The sequence below is a fragment of the Wickerhamomyces anomalus genome (assembly GCF_001661255.1).
Source record: "Wickerhamomyces anomalus NRRL Y-366-8 unplaced genomic scaffold WICANscaffold_6, whole genome shotgun sequence".
Lineage (NCBI taxonomy): Eukaryota > Fungi > Ascomycota > Saccharomycetes > Phaffomycetales > Wickerhamomycetaceae > Hansenula > Hansenula anomala.
The window spans coordinates 271,879-288,444 of NW_017567115.1; the positions used below are offsets into that span (position 1 = coordinate 271,879).

General features: G+C 31.9%; 9 protein-coding genes across 9 annotated transcripts; 3 read left to right on the plus strand and 6 right to left on the minus strand.

The window, feature by feature from the left end:
- Window positions 1-43: 43 nt before the first annotated feature.
- SEN54 (tRNA splicing endonuclease subunit SEN54) lies at window positions 44-1,231 on the minus strand (the record flags this gene model as incomplete). Its single annotated transcript, XM_019182351.1, has 1 exon — window positions 44-1,231. The coding sequence occupies one exon, from the start codon at window positions 1,229-1,231 to the stop codon at window positions 44-46; it is 1,188 nt and encodes a 395-aa protein (XP_019036664.1).
- A 342-nt stretch (window positions 1,232-1,573) lies between these two features.
- Window positions 1,574-2,041, plus strand: SGF11 (SAGA histone acetyltransferase complex subunit SGF11; the record flags this gene model as incomplete). The annotated part of the gene is made up of 1 exon (XM_019185124.1): window positions 1,574-2,041. The coding sequence occupies one exon, from the start codon at window positions 1,574-1,576 to the stop codon at window positions 2,039-2,041; it is 468 nt and encodes a 155-aa protein (XP_019036665.1).
- Window positions 2,042-2,522: 481 nt separating this feature from the next.
- On the plus strand, window positions 2,523-4,078 carry RMD5 (ubiquitin-protein ligase RMD5). The gene has a single exon (XM_019182813.1). The coding sequence runs from the start codon at window positions 3,000-3,002 to the stop codon at window positions 3,732-3,734; it is 735 nt and encodes a 244-aa protein (XP_019036666.1). The 5' UTR covers window positions 2,523-2,999; the 3' UTR covers window positions 3,735-4,078.
- Window positions 4,079-4,166: 88 nt separating this feature from the next.
- VPS16 (tethering complex subunit VPS16) lies at window positions 4,167-6,968 on the plus strand. The gene is made up of 2 exons (XM_019180489.1): window positions 4,167-4,330; window positions 4,382-6,968. Exons 1-2 carry the CDS (start codon window positions 4,312-4,314, stop codon window positions 6,916-6,918), a joined length of 2,556 nt encoding a protein of 851 aa, XP_019036667.1. The 5' UTR covers window positions 4,167-4,311; the 3' UTR covers window positions 6,919-6,968.
- On the minus strand, window positions 6,915-8,234 carry CHL4 (Chl4p; the record flags this gene model as incomplete). The annotated part of the gene is made up of 1 exon (XM_019183810.1): window positions 6,915-8,234. One exon carries the CDS (start codon window positions 8,232-8,234, stop codon window positions 6,915-6,917), a length of 1,320 nt encoding a protein of 439 aa, XP_019036668.1.
- A 292-nt stretch (window positions 8,235-8,526) lies between these two features.
- WICANDRAFT_96762 (uncharacterized protein) lies at window positions 8,527-9,900 on the minus strand. The gene is given in 2 exon segments (XM_019186534.1): window positions 8,527-8,663; window positions 8,677-9,900. The coding sequence occupies 1 exon segment, from the start codon at window positions 9,852-9,854 to the stop codon at window positions 8,703-8,705; it is 1,152 nt and encodes a 383-aa protein (XP_019036669.1). The 5' UTR covers window positions 9,855-9,900; the 3' UTR covers window positions 8,527-8,663; window positions 8,677-8,702.
- A 527-nt stretch (window positions 9,901-10,427) lies between these two features.
- On the minus strand, window positions 10,428-12,026 carry WICANDRAFT_64812 (transposase; the record flags this gene model as incomplete). Its single annotated transcript, XM_019183811.1, has 1 exon — window positions 10,428-12,026. One exon carries the CDS (start codon window positions 12,024-12,026, stop codon window positions 10,428-10,430), a length of 1,599 nt encoding a protein of 532 aa, XP_019036670.1.
- A 123-nt stretch (window positions 12,027-12,149) lies between these two features.
- Window positions 12,150-13,106, minus strand: STB1 (Stb1p; the record flags this gene model as incomplete). The annotated part of the gene is made up of 1 exon (XM_019183812.1): window positions 12,150-13,106. The coding sequence occupies one exon, from the start codon at window positions 13,104-13,106 to the stop codon at window positions 12,150-12,152; it is 957 nt and encodes a 318-aa protein (XP_019036671.1).
- Window positions 13,107-13,345: 239 nt separating this feature from the next.
- On the minus strand, window positions 13,346-13,762 carry WICANDRAFT_64814 (uncharacterized protein; the record flags this gene model as incomplete). Its single annotated transcript, XM_019183813.1, has 1 exon — window positions 13,346-13,762. The coding sequence occupies one exon, from the start codon at window positions 13,760-13,762 to the stop codon at window positions 13,346-13,348; it is 417 nt and encodes a 138-aa protein (XP_019036672.1).
- Between the last annotated feature and the right edge of the window lie 2,804 nt (window positions 13,763-16,566).

The window sequence follows — 16,566 nt, forward strand, 5'->3', positions numbered from 1 at the left end:
ATAATAAAAAGTCTACAATGTTTTAAACGAGTGATGTAGTTTTTCATTTATTAAATTTTTTTCTTTGCTTTGGTTTGAAATCTTTAGCAGATGGTATATACCAAACATCTTCAGACCCAAAATCAGCTTCAGAGACTTTAACAAAATTGATGATCCCGTAATCTATCATGGCTATTAAAATGTATCTATATCCATTTTTCAATCTTTTTTGTTGTTGTTGTTCATCAAAATTTTTATTTTTATCTTTATATTGAGTATTTGAGAAAATTTCTCGTAATTGGGATAATGTTGGGAAGTTATACTTGTTTGTATTCTTCACAATGACTTGGAAATCTGGTGGTGGTGGTGTTTTTTTACTGAATTTTGGGTCTGGTTTCCATATATCAAATGTTAATGAGATTTTTGATGATGGTGATGGGGTTTCTTGTTGTTGTTGATCTTTCACTTTATGAAATGGTATGAGTTTGATCGAATTGTATATCTGAGTATAGTTTATATATTTTGATGATGTGAAATGGGAAGGGTGAAATGATGGGAATGATTGGATGCCCCAATTTTGTAAAAAAGTGTTGATCTTGTTGATTATTGGTGAATTTGTCCAAAGTGTGATTATTCTATTGTACAAGTTTTTGAAAATTGATAGATCCACCAGTGGATTCACTTTTATGTTTTCAATCTTGCTTTCATATCTTGTTGGATCATTTCTCATCACTATAAACCCATGTCTCTTCAAATATGAATAAACGTGATATTCATCAATTTCATCTTCATTCTCAAAACAACAAGCATAAACAGCCTGTATACTCATAGGAACATCTTTAGATTCGAACCAAGGTTCCACTGTACCTCTCTCGGCCAAATAACAAAACTCTTCAGCACTCAGCCAACATTTATTATTAGAATCCACAACACCACAAGTTTGTAAAAAAGAACCTTTTGGTTTTTCAATCAATGCCTTCCTCACTGATGGGATCCAAACAGCTTTGACATGTTGCTTCAAAACATGTCCTCTATTTCCAGCAAGTGCGGCAAACATCGAGTCTCGACTATCTTGTAGGATCTTCAGTTGGATGTCTGTTCCATCTGGTTCATAATCTTTTTCACCACGCTTTGGTAATGATGTATCTTTTACTTTTGACAAGTTTCTCCAATCCTGGATCTCATCTTCGATTTCCACTTGGACGTCTGGGTTTATTGATCCTCCTTGTAACAGCACTTCTTCATCCTCCATCTCTTGAGTTTATGTCTTTATATTTTTACTCAAAGTTGTGAATCTTTATCACCTTTTTGGAACAATTTTTTTTTATGTTTGTTTATTGACACGCTGAACAAATGGCAGATTTTTGATTTTCAAGAGAGAGAAAATCTTTGGATCGAGAATTTCAATGACCAAATGAATTAAACAAGGGAAAAAGTCATAAGAAAAGGGAGTTCAAAAGGTGATCTCAGGCTATTGCTTATTATTATTCAATCCGATAATTAAAAGATCAAATCATTTTTTCAAATTACTCAAAAATCGGCAGGAACTTTCCAAAGGTATTAATCAAGTCAGTGTAGATGCAACACCGTCACCATGTCAGAAAATTCAAATAATGAGCCCCCATTGACACTATCGTCAATGTCGCTGTCCATCTATAGAGACATTATGGAAACAATCACTCGAGAAATCTTTGTTGAAACGATAATGAGAGAACAAATCACAAGATTACGATATGGGAAACTTGAAGCAGGAAACACTCCACAACCAATAGAAACGCCCATAATGAACCACAGCACAATCAATGGCAATGGATCACTGTTACTGAGTGCTAGTAATAGTGTTAATAATACAAATAATAATAGTCGGAACCCTTCGCCCAATCCTGAGCTGTTGACCAGGATTGAGTATTATAATGTTATGGGGAGAGATATATTTGGGAACGAGAAACAAAGTGATAGTAGTCGGTATTTCACATGCGATAATTGCTCTAGAAAGATAGCTGGGAATAGGTTTGCTGCTCACATTGATAGATGTTTAGGAGGACGTTCGAGAGTGAAATGAATATTGATGTTTTGCATATTGAACAGAGGTGGGAAGATGTTGTAGAATATATTGATCATTATCTGGGATATTTTGATTATCATTACTCATATTGAACCAGTGATATACTTTCATCAAATCAAATAACCTGTGTCATTGTGACTACTATTGGCATTTCTATGTCAATATTTCAGCTATAAAGACGGGGATTTTCTCATGGAATATGAATTTATCCATACAATCTTGTTTTTAAATACATTATTTCTCTCTTCAGAACAACTTATCAAGTATTTCTCTTTTATAAATCTAAAATTCTCCATAATTTGTATTTGTGGTTAAATGCCCTGGTCGTGATTATCTGCCATTCCGATACGTGCCATCATTATCTATCAAAAAAACTCAGGAAAAGAGACAATTTTGACACCAATTTTAAAACAAACAAACAAATAAACAAGAGAATCAATTAGAAATAAACCATAATCAAAGAATGACTGAGTTATTGGATTTATTCAACCAAGAAATAGTCAAGTTCAAAAAGAATGAAGGTCATATTTCCCAAACGTTGAAGGAAACAAGGAGCTTCATCACTGATTTGGAGGCAATTGAAAAGCAATTGGAACAACTGGAGGATGAAGATGATGATGAAGAAATTTACAATCAATTGATAACGAAGGCAAATAATCATCATATTTCATGGGAGGAGAAATTGAGACAGAATCTTAAAACAACAAATTCAAATCTAAACAAGTTTAGTAAAAATATATTGGATAAAATTTATGAATTTGAATTGAATGATGTTTATATTTATAAGATTGATAAGACTTCAACAAATTTGAAATTGATTGATAATGCTATAAAATTACATTTGATACGGAATGGAGATTTGAATATAATTGATCAAGATGAATATAAAGATGATGATGTTGAGAAAGGTGATGATCCAAGAATTGATTTGAATCTATTGAGTAAATTTACAGAGATGAATCATATTTTGAAGAAAATGCTGAATGAAAGGGATTTAGGAGATGCTATACAATGGGCTATTAAGAATGAAGCTGTGCTATTAACACAAATGGGATCTGATTTGGAGTTTAATTTACATAAATTACAATTTTTGGAATATTATAATTCGGGTGAGATTTTTAAAGCTTATCAATATGGTAAACAATGGTTCCCAAAGTTTATTAATACAAATAGTGAGAATTTGCAAAGTGTTTCAAAATTGATTTCATCGATATTATTTGATTCGAAAGATGAATCATCACCATATTATAAAGAAAATCAATTATCAAATTCAAATTTCCAAGAGATTGGTATATTATTCTCCAAGAAATTTTGTTCAGTTATTGGATTTTCATTTGAATCTTCAATTTTCATGATTTTATTATGTGGATACATTTCATTTCCAACTTTTTTAAAATTTGTCAAGATTAAAAATTTAAATAATAAATTAGATTGGACAAGTCATAATGAATTACCATTTGAAATCAATTTACCAGATTTTTTGAAAAAATTCCATCCAATCTTCATATGTCCAGTTTCAAAAGAGGAAACTACAATGGAGAATCCTCCAATGGCATTACCATGTCATCATATCATATCTAAACAAAGTTTGAACAAATTAAGTAGAAATGGGGGAAGTTTCAAATGTCCATATTGTCCAACATCATCTATTCCTTCAAAGGCAAAACAAGTACACTTTGGAAATATATAATGATGACACCTATAGCTAATGAAATTGATGATACCTAATTTTCCAAACTCTATTGTAAATGTTACGCGTTTTCAAACGTCAAGGAAATCGGAGGCAACAAGCAACTCCAAGGCCATTTCTGTGGGTATGTTGAACTCTGGGATATCGTCATCGCCTCTATATTTGAGATTGTAGTATAAATATTCAACAACTTTACCTAATAAACGGCCATCCATTTCTTGTAATTTGATCTTTCGTTCTTCAGTTTCTCTAAATGTGGAGCTCAGCATGTTTTTCAACGTTCCAGAAGCCATTGCTGCCTTTTTGCGGATGATGAATTCGAACCCATCGGATGAGACTAAAGTGATGTATTCAGGAGGCATGATAAAGAGCAAATAATTGGCTAAAAGTGTTGTTTTTTGGTAACAAATTGCTGAGTATTAAATGGTTTTTCTGAGCTTTAACGTGTTTTTTTTGAAAAAAGATCAAATTCGCCAAAATGTTTCGCGAACTCGTTTTGTTTTTTTGGAAAAGGTCAAATTCAAATTCAAATAAACAAAATTTATCATTTTAAAGAGGGAAAACAGAAGGAATTCAAATGTCGAATCCTAGTTTAGGTGAGTATGGATAGTTTCAACTGGTTATAATCTAGTCACTAACTTCTAAAGGCTGGGAACGTCTCAGAGACGTCTATTACAGAAACAGAGAACTCTACTCCATAACTTGGAACATCAAAAACATCAACAACTACATCATTGCCATTTCCAAGTACACAAAAGCAATAGCATCCTATAAATTCCAGAATGATGTCAATGAACTAAAAGATCAAAACACCCAGGATATTGAAATCTATTCAGGAAGTGGGAATTTCATCACTTCAATCAATTGGAATAATCATGTTAATGGCCGGATCATTGATATGAAATGGACAATTGATGAGAAGCTATGTGTATTGTTACAGAATGGGTTAATTAGAGTGTATTATGACTTTGAAGGGAATTTCAATGAATATGAAATTGGTTATGATTCACAATTAGTTGGAATCAAGAGTTTCCTAGTCCATGGTAACGTTTTAATAATACTCCTTAATGATTTCAAAATTGTTTACATTGATCTTGATAATACAATCTCAGTCAATTCTAAACTTTTCAAAGATTTAAAAATTGAATTACCTGAAGAATCAATACATTTTTGGAATTGGGATGTTTTACCTTCTTCATCATCATTTCAAATCTTGATAAGTATTAATAAAGCAATCTATGCAATCCCCAAATATGGGAAAATCATTCAAAAATCTATAGATGGTCCATTCCAAGGTGTTCATGTTTCAGAAAATCATGAATTTATTGCATTATATCAAGAAGGTTCTAAAAAAATTTATATTGTCACTGCAAATTTCAATAAGGCACTTTTTGATTTCAAATTAGATTCAGCACCACCACCAAGACAAATAAAATGGTGTGGCTCAGATGCAGTGGCAGTGGCATATGATGATTATGTTAAATTAATAGCCCCTGGTGGGTCTTTGAATTTTTTCATAAATGATGATTTTAAAATTTCCTCAGAAATTGATGGATTAACAATCTTGACAAATGTTTCATTAGAATTCTTATCAAAAGTTAATAATGACACGGTGGATTGTTTCAAGATTGGTTCAACTTCAAAATCATCGATCCTTATTGATTCAATTGATAAATTAAATAAACATTCCCCCAAGGCAAATGAAAATTTAAAAATCATTGGATCAGATATTTTTTTAAATCAAGCTGTTCAAACTTGTATCCGTGCAGCTTTTGAAGAATTTGATCCATATTGGCAAAAAAAATTATTAAAAGCTGCATCGTTTGGGAAATCTTCATTAGAATTGAATTCATCTTTTAAAAATTCAATTAAATTTGTGGAAGCTTGTGATCAATTAAGAATCATTAATAATATAAGGTCTAATGAGATTGGGATTTTCCTAACATTTACACAATTCCAACAAATTGGTATTGAAAAATTGATCAAGTTATTAGTTAAAAGACAAGAATTTTATCAAAGTTTCCAAATTTCCAAATTTTTAAAATTACCAATTGATTTAATATTTATAGATTGGGCATGTTGCAAGATTAAATATAATCCAAATTTAAATGATGAAGAATTATCACAATTAATAATAACAAAATTCCAAAATATTAATAATAATTCATACATTTCATTTGAAAAAATTTCCACAATTGCATTTCAAGAAGGTCGATTAAATTTAGCGAAAATTTTAATCAATTTTGAATCATTATTTACAAAGCAAATCCCATTATTATTAACAATGGAGGAACATGAATTAGCATTGAAGAAATCAGTGGAATCTCAAGATGTTGATTTAATATTGGAAACAATATTAAAATTAAAAGAAACATTATCATTACCAAATTTTTTCAAAATTTTAAATAATTCCAAGATTGCATCAAATTGTTTTGAATATTTCCATCATGATGATATTAAATTAATTCATGACTATATTAATCAAGCTGATAGATTAATAGATATTGCCAATTTTGAAATTGATCAATATATCATCCATGGTGATCAGGAAGATTATTCCAAGAAATTAACAGTGTTACAAAACTCATTTGATACATATAATTTAATGAGAAAGAATTCAAATGATTCAAAACAAATTGAAAAACAATTGAAATTGGTGAAATTACAAGAAATTTATACAAATGATTTTAATATTGAATTCAATAACTTATCAATAGTGGAAACATTAGAAAAATTAATCTTGTTGAATCAAAATAATAAAATTAATCAATTTTTAAAAGATTTCAAAATCAATGATAAAAAATTTCAATATATTAAATTAAATTTCTTAATCAAGGAGAAAAAATTTGATGAACTATTTGAATGGGGCATGTCATTGAAAAAACCAATAATTGGATATGAACCATTCATCCAAAAACTAATCTCCCAAAATGAAAACTCAATGGCTTCAAAATTTTTATCAAAAGCAAACCTATCATATTCTGACAAGATTGAATATCTAATAAAATTAAAAGATTTCAAAACTGTTATTGAAGAAGCATATCATAAAAAGGATTTATCCACACTAGACAAGATAGAACCAATGATTTCCACACCAAGATTAAAAGAATTATGCAACGAGTATCAAAACTCATTACAACAAACCTCCTCTGCCACCACCACTTCCACAACAAGGTTTTTTTAAATCAACCCACCATTTATATATTGTGCCCCTGCTTGTTTGGGAATAAACACACCATCCTCAACAACCCCATTTTGTAAACCTTCTTCCCCCGTTAGGAAACCTGGAATGGTCTCTGGATTTATTAACCCATCTGCACATAGTTCATGTAATCCTGCAAATACGTCATTCCCATTAAATCTCAATTTCAACCTAGGTCTCTCATTATTGAAATCACTAATCAATTCAAATTGGGCAGTCTGTATAGGTGTGATTGAACTGTATTCATTCTTATCGATATTTCTCAACTCTTCATTAACTTTCCTCTTCTTGAATGGTTTATTATCTTCATACAACACATCACTTTGCAACCCATCAAGGGATCCTTTAAACCTCAACTGTGCAACCTTACACCTCTTCTCATCCAGATCCATCGGAGTCTCCTCTTTTTGTAAAGTTTGATGAGTCTCAGGATCATCAAAGGGGGAAATATCAATGGCCCCATCTGCGTAGGGCGTCCATATGCCTAAAGATGATGAGAATCTTGAATTACCATGGATGATGTGTAGACTTTCCAAGCTTTTCAATAGTGTTGAGGAAGGGTTAGATATGATTCTTAGTTGTTTTGTTGGGGAAGACAGAGCGAATGATATTGATTGTAGTATTATTGAAGATGTTTGATCATTTGTTATGGGTGAATGTATAATGTTTGATGAGTTGTGAGGTAGTGAGATCAGGAACGGTTTCCTTGACACGAGTGAGTTGTTTATGGAGTTTGAAGTGGTGGAGGTGTGTAATAGGTCAAATAATTGGATTCTGATGATTGTTAAAGGGTAATGAGGATGATGTGATATATAAATATGATTCATGAAATAATTTGATAATCCAAGAACTAGTCTTTCCAAAAACAATTGAGGATCATGTAGGTTTAAAACGTGTGGTTCATCTTGACTATTAACCAGTTGGGAAACTTGCCATAAGAATCCTTGGGATTTCTCCACTATTAATTGTGAATCAATCTGTGCATATTGTAGTAAATTCAACCCATTTGGATAAATATCAACTAATAATTTATCAATTATTCTTCTTTTGTTGGTATTTTTGGTTTTATCTTTATATGATTGTAACAAAACCTTGAAATCCTGGATATATTGGTCTAAATCAGTTTCCAATTCTTCTAATATTTCCAAAGATGGTCTTGGTTGTGTTAATGGCATTGAACACCATAATAAGCAAATGTTTATTAATGAATCCGTTGTGAGTCTTTGCAGGATTCTTGAGATGACTATGGGACTTCTTTTGGGGATGAATGAGTTTCTAAGGGCATTTGATTTGGACATTTTGAGGGAGTAACCAATATTTGATATTGTTATTGATGTTAATGTTAATGTTTTTAATTGAATGTTTTTTTGTTTACTTTTTTTTTTTCGTGTCTCTGAAAAATTTAAGCCAAAATTAAATCAAAGAACAAAAAAGTATGAAATTAATGCCCAAATAAACATTTGAAATATCTTTGAATTCGTTAATTAAATGGCGAGTTATTCGGTTATAGAAGTAATACAAATTCATAAATAAATTCATCCATTTAAACACGCGTAAAAGATATTATATAAAGATAAAAAGAAGTTGAAAAAAAAAATGACTCAATAGTTGAAAAATATATAACAATTGACAATATGATGTATAATATATCCTTAATGGATTCTTTGCCTCAATAAAACCTCCCTGAAAAATAAAAATTGAACTCTGAAAAAATATGACTATTTGTTTGATTTGTTTTATTTGTTTTATTTGTTTTATTTGATTATTCATGACCTAAACTTATCAAAATCACTATCATCACTATCCGAATAATGTCCATCATGATGCAATGTCGTATCATTCAACGTTGTTTCATCCGGATTAGTCACCCTCAATGTTTTTTGATGTCTTTCATCAGGTAAACTTCCATTACTCAATCTTTTTCTACCAAAATCAGTAGTGTTGATGATTGGAGTTGGTTGATCAAACCCATCTAATGAATGTTGTTGGTTTCTTTGGTAAAAACTCATATCGTTATGTATTGGGGTTGATGGTTTTTCACGTTGTTCATCATCGTCATCATCCTGGGAACGACGAGTTCTTATAAAGATAAAGACTAATAATCCAATCAATGCCAATACTGCAACTGTGACACCGACGGCGATACCTGCAATGGCACCTTTGCTTAATCCTTGGTTGTTAGATTTGGAATTGACATCCTGATTGTTTTGGTTTGGATCCACTGCTGAAGAAGATGATGATGAAGAAGTTGGTTGAGCAGCTGATGGAGATGAAGATGAAGTTTGTGTTGAAGTGATGACTGTGTTTGATGCGGATATTATAGAAGTGATGACCGACACTTGGGTTGTTAGTTTGGATGATGAAGTGGCTGAACTAGATGAAGTGGAGCTTGATGATTTAGAAGTTGAACTGGAAGATGTTGAACTTGATGAGGAACTAGTGGAAGTTGAACTAGTTGATGTAGAGCTTGAGCTAGTTGATGTTGAACTTGAACTAGTCGAGGTTGATGAAGTACTTGTTGAACTTGAGCTTGTTGAACTTGAACCTCCTTGAGAACTTGATCCCTCATCATCATCAGTATCTTCTTCACCATTTGTATAAACAGATAAATAGCCATTCCCACCACATTTCTCACTAGGATACCCATTACAATTGGTTGAGCATTGGCCAGAACCAGCACTCTTGATGTTTGAAGGTAATTTGTTCCCACAATAACATTCATCACCATTACCGGTGGCTGCAATGGCATAGCCTGAACATTGTTGTTGGCAATAACTATTAGTTTGCCATGTATAGTCTCCCTTGGATTTCAAGAAGCTGGATAAGTCACTTTGGGAGTAGCATCCTTTTGAGTTGTAAGAGGCAGCTGAGATTGTGGATATTGTGCTCAGCAGAGACGATATACGCGTTATCTTCATGATTTGGATGGATCTATTAATAGCGAGTGGGATGGAATGGAATGAATGGACTAAGCGAGTGACAATTGGATTCCTTATTTCTTTCTCTTCTCTTTACTATCTTTCTCTTCTCTTTCTTCTTTCTTAACTTTCCCTCTTCAATTGATTCTTTCTTTCTTCTTCGTTGAAATGTTTTTTCCTGTTGTTGACTTTTTTTCGGTTGTTTTGATTTTGAATTTCAAAAGTGAATTTTTTTGGGCCAGAACAAAGTTTTGAAAAGGGCCACACTTTGTAAACACACAGAACGCGTTCGCGGCTTGGGTAATACGCGTAGAGAGTAGAGAATAGAATTGATAGAATAAGATATAGATATAATAGAGTATAGTAATAGTAATATTCATTGAACCGAGAATAGTAATATAATATGTATCTACTTCTAATTATTCTACAGCCCTAAAACTTAAGTCTTACACGTCCATCGAAAAGGTACGTTTCACTTCATCCTCTTCACTTGCATCAATCCACATCGAAGCGAAGATTCCCAATTGGCTGAGTCAAGACACGCTCTACAGAGAACAAATTTAACATAACATATCAATTATTAAGCAGATCTGGTAGGATATTCTCATCTTGAAAAATCAACTCATCTTGATTCATCTTTATATCCATAGATTCATTTATAAATACATTTAGAAACTTGTTAAACTCTTCACTACTCTTCTGTAAGGCATCCCCATACTTGGCGAAGAACTGTCTCAATTCAACATTAATCAATTTATCCATATTTGATAACTCCATTGAATCAACTCTTTGTATTAATGATGGATGTACTGATTGTGATTCCAACTTTTTATCCTCTAATTTGACTAATGCAACAATCTCACTTTCACTATATGATTTATTCACAACAAATTCATCTGGTGGGAATAATATATGATCAATTGAATAATTATGGGTAAAGATATTGATCCCATATTTGGAGAATTCTGTTAATAGTTTAATGAAACTTGATTCTAAAATTTTATCGAAAACTTGTTTTTTTTTACTATCTTGATTGATTGGTAAAATACCTGAATTTTCAAAACATTGAAGCACTAACCCCTTATGATTCATTTTCAAATCTTGGAATGAACTTTGTATTATTTCATAAACTTGAACAGGTGTTAGATTTATCAATTTATTCAATGTGATTAATCCATAAAGATATTGTTTAAAACACATATTTTTAAAAATCAATTTAAACTGACGAACAACACCAAGGTTTAAAAATTGTAATTCTTCAAAATCTGAAACTAACTTAGCACTCGGACTCAATATTGAATACCGTGTTTGGAAATTTGGATTAAACCAAACTATATGAATTTTTTTGAAATTTTCCAAATTTATAAAATGTTCATAATGACAATCAATTAAAAGATAAATCTTTTTTTCAATTGAATTCTCCAATTTGGTTAAATATTGTAAAAAAATTTCATTCGTTATCATATTAATATTTGATTGATAATATCCATCTCTTTTCAAATCATGATTATTTATAATCAACGGTTCAAACCAATCAGAACCATCACCATTACAACAAACCCCAACTATGAATCTCATTGATGACGATTCATTCTCCAACGGTGTTATTCTTGGATTCAATACAATTTCATCAAATTGATAAATATCACTAATTGGCACATTTTCAAACAAATTTTGTAATCTTGTCTTTTCATCATGGAAATTTTTAGGCATTGATTCAATCATTTTTAAATAATCAATTATTAAATTTTTAGTTGTCATGATTTTTTGTTTAAAATGATAAACCCAACCATTTGATTTCCCAACATTATTATCAACATTACCAAACAATTCATTAAACAACCTCCATTGATAAATCAATACCCGTTCACTAACACTTTCATTCATCAATAATTTTTGATAAACCCACTTCTCCAGACATTTATCAATTAAATAGTTCTTCAAATTTGGTCGTGTCTTGTAGACACCCCTATTATTAACATTAATTTTTTGAAACATTGACCTTAATTCATCTTCATCTTTTAACCATCTATTAAAACTTGATTTCGTTATACTGAATTCATTCTGACCAATGAAATAATTAACTGTATACTGTTGAGATTTCGTACCATTCAGGTAATACCAATCCAATACTTTAATCTTTTGCTCCAATGTAGCCCTTGGTAATCCCATCTTTTTTTTCCCTTTAAAATAAAGATTTTTATAATTTCAAATCTCACTTTAAAAAAATTTTAACCTCTTGAAAATCCCTTTGAAAAAAGGAATTGGGACACGCACACCCATAACATTACCTAATCAGAATTTAATTAATTTACCAGAAACATCATCTTTAATATCATTTCTTTCTTCAATTTGTTGATGATGGTGTTCCAATCCATTGATCTGGTTCAATCCACTAGAATTATTAACCATTGCGTTGGTGGTGGTGATTGTCCCAGGTGTTCTTGAGATTCTAGGAGATGGTGAAAAAAGATTAACATAATCATTCATATTAAAACCAGGAGTCTTCATCAAATTAATACTTCTTTTAGGTGTGGCTGGTGTGGCGAATTTATGTGATCCGTTATTATTACTCTTTGGTTGTAATAGTTGTTGTTGTGAGGAGGAGGATGGGATGTTTGTTTGGGATGTTGATTGGGTTATCGATCTTGATGGAGTTGATGGATAATTCTTGTATTGAACAGGTGATGGAGATGTTGCTAAAAACATTAACAAGTCTGCACCTTCGTCTCTTGGACGTTTAGGTGTGGATAAATGTTGTTGTGGTGGTGGTTGGGTAGCTGATGATGATAAACCTTGTTGTTTAGCAACTGGCGATGAATAGTTGATTTGAGTTTTATTAGTTGATGAAGAGTTATAAATATCTGTGTTTAATGTGATTTTCTGTTGTGGTGGGGTCTTTGGGATTATTGGGATTTGGAATTCTTCATATAATGGGGATGAAGGTGGTAAATTGTTATTATTGTTTCTAATAGGGGATGCTTCATCTTCAGTCTTGTTAGCATCAATAGATTCAATGGATTTCTTCTTGTGGACCCTTTTAGGTGTTGTTAAATTGGATTTAGTGATTGCAGGTGAAGAATGAAGAGTATTATGATGATGGTTGCTTATGTTTGATAACGACTTCTTCTCTTTTAGTTTTGATTTCAAGTTTGTCTTTGATAAACGAGATTTCAACTGTCTTGTAATTCTATTCAACTCTGCTCTTTTGAGAATGTTTTCAGCAGCAATATCCTCTTGTCTGATGTTCATACTTTGTCCCTTTGTCTTTGTTTGTTTAGGGCTTAAAAACATCAACATTCTTCAACTTTTAAAATCCTTTTTTTAAAACAACCAAAAATTTTCGTGTTGAAACAAAAAAAAAAAAAAAACTGACGCGTTCAATTTGTGCCGAAAGGGGAAATTTAATTTCAATTGCCCGATTTGGACATTCAAGAGATTTAAATAGATTAAAAGATTTTGATTTATTTATTTGATTTATTTATTCATTTTTAGCCTGTAGTTGTGGTAAATGATTCATATTCAGTTTCATCACCATTTATACGAAGATATCCTCTTATTGGTATAGCATTGTCTCTTTCACTTGGTGGTCCAATCACAACATTAAAACCATCTTCACTATATGTCTCTCTAGTTATCTCTCCAGATGATAACCCCCTAGCAAGCCTTCTATGAACCCATCCAGGATTCAATCCTCTTTCCCTGCTCAAATCTCCCAACTCTGTAGAATTAATTTTCACACCATGATGATTTCCTGAATCGTATTCCCACACTTGTGCAATGACATTTAATGTTGTCTCTTCATCAAATTTAACCAAGATAGGTATCAATTCAACAGCTAGCCCCAGCTTGATATTAAGGAATAAAACAAATAAAAGAGGTAAGATTGAGTACAGACAGATTTTCATTTCTAACGCAAGTAAAGCTCTTTAATGAGTAGGTGCACTTTGATTGATTAGTTCTTAGAAATTGGGATTTAAGCACAACTTATATATAGCTAGACTATCCAATCGCAAAAGCCCCTAGTGGAAAACGCGTTAATAAGCTATATTTTTTCACTTTTTTATAAGTGTACTCGATGGTACGATACACTAGCTTTTGGTCCCATTCGATCTCCAAGTTGTTGTAATTTGGGTGTAATTTCATCAATATGGACATAATGATTATTACACTAGTTTCATTTCAAGACCTAACCGAATCTCAACCTTCCAGACACTATTTAAGGAGATGAATCCCAATAATTTGTGCCATAAAACAAAATTTGATATGTTCATTCTTTCGCGAAGAGCTCTGACACATAAAACAAGTTCGCGGAGAGGTTTAATGTATTAAGTGTCCCGAGAAGTTTAATTCACAACAGACGACCTCGGTTCTCAGAAATGGAATTAGGCTGCATTCTTATATACTACCTGGAGCTGAAGTTATCATCCTAACTAGTCGTTTCATCTGTGAGCCTAGAACCAAAAGCTATTCAAACAAGCCAGACAAGCCAGCTATACAATTAACAAAGATGTCCTCCTACCAGTCAAAGCATAAATTAAGGTTATAATATTGCTGAGAGCTTTTGGAAATATTGGGAAATATCAATTGAATGGATATGAGTAAATTAGTTAGTATATAAGAGAACGTCGTCTCACTTTTCATGATCATATGATCATTACGATTAATATTATAAATTGCCGGCCTAATTAATTATAATTATAGCAGCTATATTATAAATTCTGCAGCTCGACTGGCAAAATATTTTGAGACTACTCAATTAATTAATAATTATTACCCATATTATATCCTCCAAGTAATTATATTTGATAGATATAGAAGATACAGATCATACAATTTTGTCAAAGTGGTTCTAGTTCCTTGAGGCATTAGTTAAAGACGTTATGATTGATAATATGAAAGGTGAAAACTTTGTGAGAATTGGTGATGAAGAATCAAATATTAAAGATAGTGAACCCGAGAACAGAAAGATATTGTTTTCAATCTCTAAAGCCCAGGTTTTTTATAACGTTATTCCTTTGACGTTTCTGTTCACGTCAGTGACTTTGACCATCATACCTTACTCCAGAAGTTATGGACTGGTATTTCTTTTTGAAAGTACCATTAAGTACTTGTTAAGATTCTTGGGGATACGCCTTTATGAAGTGGAATACACTGCTGGAAGGTCTGGAGAAGGTGTGAGTATGAGAGCTCGACTTGAAAAGATTAGATCATCCACGAGCGTCTCGAATCTTTATAGAATTCCTAAGAGTTATACAGCGAATGACCTAATTGATATGATACAGTATGAAATGCTCTCCATCATCATAGTGAGTTTTTCATGGTTGTTATATTACTTCATTTTGGGAGGTGATAAATCATATCTTGTGATTGACAATTTGTTTTGAAACTTTTAATTATATATAACCAATTATTAGTACTACAGCTAGCTGCATGCTGATCAATTAGCTAATTCAGCCAATTCAAACATAATTTTTTTATAATATAATAAATACAAGCGAGTGAGTTATGCCTAATTCGGTCTGTGTAGACCTAGGCGAGATTCCAAAGGAAAAGCAGACAGCTATATATACAAATATATACTTGAACTTTTTATATTACAACCTAAAAACTTGCTTCATAATTCCTGGTTGACATTAATGATATTCGACATCTGTACGCAGTAGCTTGAAAGCTTGAGCATCTCCATCTAGAAACCCTAAACTTCTAACAAAATTTGCATTAAAATTAATATCATATTTACGTGTCAGCCCTGGAACATTAAGAAATGAGCTTTTGAGTTGTATGAATCCATTCTAGTACCCAGAACCATAGTCATCACTTCTTTATCAGCATTCTCAATCCACTAGTACAGCCCACACCCGACACCACCACAACACTTTATCCATTCTTGAAAGCTGGAACTTATCTATTGAAGCATTATCAATTCACCAGTACTTCCTATAATACCCAACACCATAGTCGACATTTATTCAGTATTCTCAATTCACCAGTACACCGACACCCTGCACAACAGCTGCAGAAGCTTCATCTATTAAAGCATTTTGTTGAAGCATGAATGTGGAATATCCTTTAAAAACTTTCGTCATTTATTGACATTTCCCAAACCTCAGCGTGTGAAACTCTGAAGCAATGGCCCAACATCATAGAACATCATTTCTTTAGCATTTTAAATTCCAACATCCAGCATCTGTGAAATTCTGCTACCCTAAGGGTATAAATTTGAAAAGTAACTTGATACTTCGATTAAGTAGTAATGAGAGTGGTGGCTCCATTTTGGACATCGAGTTTGTTAACATTTCAGAACTTTAAATCACAACAGCTTTGGTTCATTTATAAACATTCAACTGTCTCCATAAATTCAATTTGAAGGTCCCAGCTGTATGATCATGAAAAACGATTGACCTATTAAAAGCATCTCATTGTGATGATCAACTTCATTCTAGTATTTGTTTTTTTATAATTTTTTTATTTATTTTTCTTTAATTTTTTTACAAAATTAATTATTACATCGCGGCCAGTATCAGGTAATTAGTAACCTGTTCACTTTATTCCTTGTCAGCTTCGATGATGTTTATTTCTAGATTATACATTTCCTATTCTTTCCTTTGGTTTATATACTTTTGATGTTCGCGGTCATTACCTTTATTCAGCTCTTCTATATGTGTGTATCCTAACAGCCAGCTTCATTCGCGGATTTTTGCTATCTTTT

Bases quoted from the DNA above. Each gene is read 5' to 3' on its own strand.
- WICANDRAFT_96762 (XM_019186534.1), bottom strand. From the start codon at position 9,854: ATGAAGATAACGCGTATATCGTCTCTGCTGAGCACAATATCCACAATC.
- RMD5 (XM_019182813.1), top strand. From the start codon at position 3,000: ATGAATCATATTTTGAAGAAAATGCTGAATGAAAGGGATTTAGGAGAT.